Source organism: Arachis hypogaea, chromosome 13, assembly GCF_003086295.3.
Source record: "Arachis hypogaea cultivar Tifrunner chromosome 13, arahy.Tifrunner.gnm2.J5K5, whole genome shotgun sequence".
Lineage (NCBI taxonomy): Eukaryota > Viridiplantae > Streptophyta > Magnoliopsida > Fabales > Fabaceae > Arachis > Arachis hypogaea.
The window spans coordinates 16,392,910-16,398,981 of NC_092048.1; the positions used below are offsets into that span (position 1 = coordinate 16,392,910).

Consider the following 6,072-nt stretch of genomic DNA (forward strand, 5'->3'; position numbering starts at 1 on the left):
TTTAAAAAGCTATGGTTATAGTCTACGTCATTAGTTTTTTAAATATCCTTTATTTGATTTTGATCCCTCTAAAATTTTTGTTTGGTTTCAGATAAATAATAAATTTAGTCACCAAAAAGATAAATAATAAATTTAAAAGGTGTTACGGCCTGGCCCAAACCATTTGCGAGCCGGCCCGACCCGAGCACCACCTGATCCGAACGGTCAGGACCAAGGCGCTCGATCGCCGATCCGGACACACGTCCTTGACAGCTTCGCTACAGCTGTGTGAAGGAAGCATCGAGGAAGGTGGGCCTGTCCTTGATGGGCCCACCTCTGACACGGTATATATGGGGAAGGTCCTACCCTTCCCCCAAGGTACGTCACATACCATTTACCCTTTTTTCGCCTGCACACTATGCTGACTAGAGCGTCGGAGTGTCTTTGCAGGTGACCCCCCTCGCACGAAGTGCTCGGGACATCATCTACTCCAACCCGTTCACTTACAATCAGGCGAGACCTCCCCCTCATCAATCAGGATACTAATCCGATCCGTCCGGTATCCGACCTACCGAACATTGGCGCCGTCTGGGGGGAAACGCCTGAATGGAAGTTGTAATAGGCCCAGGAGGAGCAGGGCGAGAAGCCGGGCACAGAGGGGAAGCCTCCGTGGCATCCTCCCGGGAGCGCACGAGATCCCCTCCTCGATGAACCACACGATCCCAAGAAAGACGTCCCTTCGGGGGAACTGGCAATAACAGCGCCAGAATAATGCAGGAACTACATCACAGGATGCAGGACCTAGAGCGCCGGCTGGCAGACCGGGAACATCGCCAGCAAACTCCCGAATCAAGTTACTCCCGTTCCCCCCCCCGAGAAGCCACTCCCGACGCACAGCTAGCCCAAGATCTGAGCCCGAGAGCGCCAGGGAGGAAGGACGCACAAGGAGGCGCCACGACCCCATCATATATACCAAGCGCGAGAGGAGACGCACCACAGATCGTGACCGGGAAGACGGCCGACGAGAAGACGACAAAGGAAGGACAAGGAGAACGTGCGGACCAGTCATAATAGGCGCGACCCCATTTCATCGTTTCATCCTCGAAGTTCGGCTGCCAAAATACTTTGACAAGCCAACGGACATGAGGTACGATGGAACCCAAGACCCACAGGAGCACCTCACGGCCTTCGAGGCCAGGATGAACCTGGAGGGAGTGGGGGACGAGGTAAAGTGCCGCGCTTTCCCAGTCACCCTCGCGGGACCTGCAATACGGTGGTTTAATAGCCTCCCGCAGGGCTTGGTGGCCCTGTTTTTGGATATTAGCCACGCCTTCCTAGCCCAATTTACTACCAGAATAGCAAAGGCAAAGCACCCGATCAATCTACTCGGAGTGACGCAGAGGCCCGGAGAACTGACAAGGAAATATTTAGATCGGTTCAACGATGAGTGTTTGGAGATCGACGCGCTGACCGACTCTGTTGCTAGCCTATGCCTGACGAATGGACTCCTAAACGAGGACTTCAGAAAGCACCTCACCATGAAGCCAGTGTGGACAATGCAGGAGATCCAATGTGTAGCAAGGGAATACATCAACGATGAGGAAGTCATCCAAGTCGTCGCTGCCAACAAACGGCAGCCCTCTTACAATCAAACTCGACATCAGGGGAGTGGAGAAAGACAGAAGGAACACGCCAGGGACGGCGATCCGAGCAAGACACTCAGGCCATTTCCCAGAGTCGGGAAGTTCACTAATTACACCCCTCTCACCGTCCCCATCATAGAAGTTTACCAACAAATAGCCGAGAAGGGGATCCTGTCGAAACCCCGACCTCTGAAAGACCGAACATGGGGAAACAAAAGCCTTTACTGTGACTATCACAAAGGCTATGGACACATGACGCAGGACTGCTTCGACCTAAAGGACGCGCTGGAGCAAGTGATCCGGGACGGGAAGCTGGCTGAATTCTCCCATCTCATCAGGGAGCCAAGAAGACGAGATCGCGACCGAGAGACAAAGGACAAGACTCGCACGTTAAAATGACGCCACGACCAGAACGACAACGAATAAGGTCTCACCATAGTAAACGTCGTGACGGCGAGAGACACACCCCCAAGGTCGAAGTCGGCGCACAAGAAAGACGCCAAAGTCCTGGCAATCTCTTCATCATCTGCACAAAACCCCAAGAAGTCGAGGTCGCCACCCATCTCGTTCGGCCCGGAAGACCAGTGGTTTGACGAGGTCGCGGAAAGCCCTCCCATGGTCATTACGGCCAGAGTAGGAACCAGTCTCATCAAGCGCATCCTCATAGACACTGGTGCCGACTCGAATATTATGTTCCGCAATGTGTTCGACGCTTTGGGACTGCGGGACGCAGACCTAAAGACCCACCAACATGGTGTCGTAGGGTTAGGCGACCACTTCATTAAGCTAGACGGCATAATCTCTTTGCCGATATCAGTAGGACACGGGCAGGGACGAGGCTCGACAATGGCCGAGTTTGTGGTTCTACGCGACTCCACAGCCTACAACATCATCTTGGGGAGGAAGACCATTAATGATATCGGGGCAGTAATCAGCACAAAGATGCTGATAATGAAGTTCGTGGCTAACGACGGGTCCATGGGATCCATAAAAGGAGATTTGGAAACGGCAGTCGCCTGCGACAATGCCAGCCTCTCTTTGAGGAAGAAGTACAAGGAAGCAGCGGGAGTGTTCCTTGCCGACCTAGATGCGAGAGTTGAAGATAAGCCCAGAACTGAGCCGGAGGGGAGCTTGGAAAAGTTTAGGGTCGGCAACACGGACGAGAAGTTCACCTTCGTGAACAGGAACCTACCACACGAGCTGAAGGAGCCCCTAATAGAAATGATCAGGGCCAACGGCGACCTATTCGCATGGACGCCAGCCGACATGCTGGGAATAGACCCCCAGCTCATGTCACACCACCTGGCCGTGACGGCGGAGGCCAGACTGGTAGCCCAAAGAAGGAGGAAGATGTCACAAGAGCGAGCAGAGAAGGTGGCCAGACAGACGGCTAGCCTCATCGAAGCAGGATTTATTCGAGAACTTGACTACTCGACGTGGCTGTCGAACGTAGTTCTAGTGAAAAAGCATAATGGGAGATAGAGGATGTGCATAGATTACTCCGATCTCAACAAAGCATGCCCCAAGGACTGCTACCCCTTGCCCAACATTGATGCACTTGTCGACGCTGCGGCGGGATATCAATACCTAAGTTTCATGGACACCTACTCTGGCTATAACCAGATACCGATGCACCAACCTGATGAAGAGAAAACAGCGTTCATAACGCCAGGAGGGATATATTGCTACAAGGTAATGCCATTCGGCCTGAAGAACGCCGGGGCCACTTACCAAAGGGTAATGAACAAGATATTCAGCGACCTCATAGGCAGGACGGTGGAAGTCTACGTGGACGATATCCTAGCCAAGACCACTAGCCCTGAGGACCTCCTAAGCGACCTAGGAAACGTGTTTGCGGCCCTCCGACGACACGGCATGAGGCTCAACCCTCTCAAATGTGCCTTTGCCATGGAGACCGGGAAGTTCCTAGGATTTATGATAACCCAAAGGGGGTGGAAGCTAATTCTGAAAAATGCCAAGCGATACTCCAAATGAGGAGCCCGGGTTGCATCAAAGATGTTTAGAGACTGGCAGGAAGGCTCACCGCGCTATCTCGCTTCCTTGGGGCGTCGGCAGCAAAAGCCCTACCCCTCTTCAACCTGATGAGAAAGGGGATAGCGTTTGAATGGACTTCGGCGTGTGAGGAAGCATTCAAACACTTCAAAGAGATCCTCGCAACTCCTCCCGTGCTCGGGAAACCCAAAGTCGGAGAACTGCTCTACCTGTACCTGGCCATAACGAACGAAGCGTTGGCAGCAGTTTTGGTACGGGAAGAAGGGAAGGCTCAACAACCAATCTACTTCGTGAGTAAAGCACTGCAAGGAGCAGAACTGAGATATAGCAAGTTAGAGAAGCTAGCTCTGGCACTACTAACCTCCTCCCGAAGACTAAGGCAGTACTTCCAGGGCCACCAAGTAGTCGTAAGAACGGACCAGGGAATTCGCCAGGTGCTCCAAAAACCCGACTTGGCGGGAAGAATGATGACTTGGGCCATCGAGCTATCTCAATATGATTTGTGATACGAGCCCCGTCATGCGATCAAGGCACAAGCAATGGCCGACTTCTTGGTGGAGGTAGCGGGGGACCCAACCGAGGAAGCAGGCACACGGTGGAGGCTCCATGTGGACGTAGCCTCCAACCAAACGTCCGGGGGTACCGGGATCATTTTGGAAAGTCCTACCGGGGTCATATACAAACAATCAATTAAGTTCGAGTTTCCCGTATCAAACAACCAAGCAGAATACGAGGCCCTCCTGGGCGGCTTGATCCTAGCTCAAGAAGTCGGGGCTACGAGGCTGGAAGTGTGCAACGACTCACAGGTCGTTATCTCGCAGGTGAACGGAAGCTACCAAGCCAGAGACTCGCTGTTGCAAAAGTACTTGGAGAAGGTCAAGGAGCTGACCAAACAGTTCGAATAGGTCACAATCCAACACGTTTCGAGGGAAAGAAACACACGGGCAGATCTCCTATCTAAGCTAGCGAGCATGAAATCGGGAGTCGACAACAGATCTCTCATTCAAGGAATGATAAAGGAACCGGCAGTCGCCCTCCACCTTACAAAAATAGGCCCCTCATGGATGGACCCCATCACTGACTTCCTGAAAAACGGCAAACTCCCTGAAGACGAGAAGGAAGCCAAAGCGTTGAGAAGGGAGGCTGTCAAATATACGATCATACAAGGCCAACTGTTTAAAAAAGGACTTAGCCATCCCTTGCTGAAGTGCCTACATCCCGACCAGACGGACTACGTACTCAGAGAAGTCCACGAGGGGTGCTGTGGTCACCACATCGGGGGCAAAGCCCTAGCGAGGAAGCTCATCCGAGCCGGATATTACTGGCCGTCAATGATGGAGGACTCCAAGGAGTTCGTGAAAAAATACGTGAAGTGCCAACAGAACGCTAACTTCCACAGAGCACCGGCCACCGAACTGAGCCTGATGACGTCCTCTCGACCCTTCGCACAGTGGGGAGTCGACCTCTTGGGACCTTTCCCGGTTGGCCCAGGGCAAGTTAAATATCTCATAGTCGCCGTCAACTACTACACCAAATGGATAGAGGCCGAGCCACTGGCCACTATCTCCTCGTCCAATTGAAGAAAGTTCATGTGGAGGCAGGTGATAACTCGGTTCGGCATCCCGGAAGTCGTCATCTCAGACAACGGGACGCAATTCACCGATAAGAAGTTTGTAGAGTTCCTCACCGGCTTGGACATTAAAAATAAATTTTCCTCAGTATAGCACCCCCAGACAAACGGACAAGTCGAGTCCGCAAATAAGGTCATCTTGCTGGGCCTCAGGAAGCGGCTATACGACAAGAAAGGAGCATGGGCTGATGAGCTCGCCTCAGTCCTCTGGTCCTACCGTACAACCGAGCAGTCCGCCACGGGAGAAACCCCCTTCCGCCTGACATACGGGGTAGACGCAATGATACCCGTAGAGATCGGCGAGCCAAGCCCACGGTTACTTCTCAAGGGGGTGGAAGAAGCTGTAGAGAAGGACCTAGTAGATGAGACCAGGGAGAATGCCCACCTGTCAGAAGTAGCACTAAAGCAAAGAATGGCCCTGCGCTACAACACCAAAGTTCTCAAGAGGGAATTTGAGCAAAACGACCTCGTCCTACGGCGCAATGATATCGGCCTACCGACCCAGGGAGAAGGCAAACTGGCGGCGAATTGGGAAGGCCCCTACAGGGTCAAAGAAGTGATTGGCAATGGCGCCTACAAATTGGAGAAGCTCGATGGAAGAGAGGTCTCGAGAACTTGGAATGCGGGTAACCTGAGAAGGTTTTACCTCTAGCTCAAGCATGTCGGCCAGGCGATCTAACGAACTTAATCACTTACCTTTGTATCTGCCATGGTAAGAGACTTATTCGATTACCGGTTAATATTTACTTGTCATTCCTACTAACTTTACTTCTATTGTTCTTTTTTCTACTTACACATCACACGACA

The 6,072-nt window shown here is 52.4% G+C and overlaps 3 protein-coding genes across 3 annotated transcripts; all 3 read left to right on the forward strand.

Moving 5' to 3' along the window:
- The first annotated feature begins 1,121 nt into the window (after window positions 1-1,121).
- LOC112732783 (uncharacterized) lies at window positions 1,122-2,021 on the forward strand. The gene has a single exon (XM_025781585.1). It carries the CDS (start codon window positions 1,122-1,124, stop codon window positions 2,019-2,021), a length of 900 nt encoding a protein of 299 aa, XP_025637370.1.
- Window positions 2,022-2,237: 216 nt separating this feature from the next.
- LOC140177458 (uncharacterized) lies at window positions 2,238-3,104 on the forward strand. The gene has a single exon (XM_072210568.1). The coding sequence runs from the start codon at window positions 2,238-2,240 to the stop codon at window positions 3,102-3,104; it is 867 nt and encodes a 288-aa protein (XP_072066669.1).
- Window positions 3,105-4,174: 1,070 nt separating this feature from the next.
- LOC140177459 (uncharacterized) lies at window positions 4,175-4,540 on the forward strand. Its single transcript, XM_072210569.1, has one exon. The coding sequence runs from the start codon at window positions 4,175-4,177 to the stop codon at window positions 4,538-4,540; it is 366 nt and encodes a 121-aa protein (XP_072066670.1).
- Window positions 4,541-6,072: the final 1,532 nt, after the last annotated feature.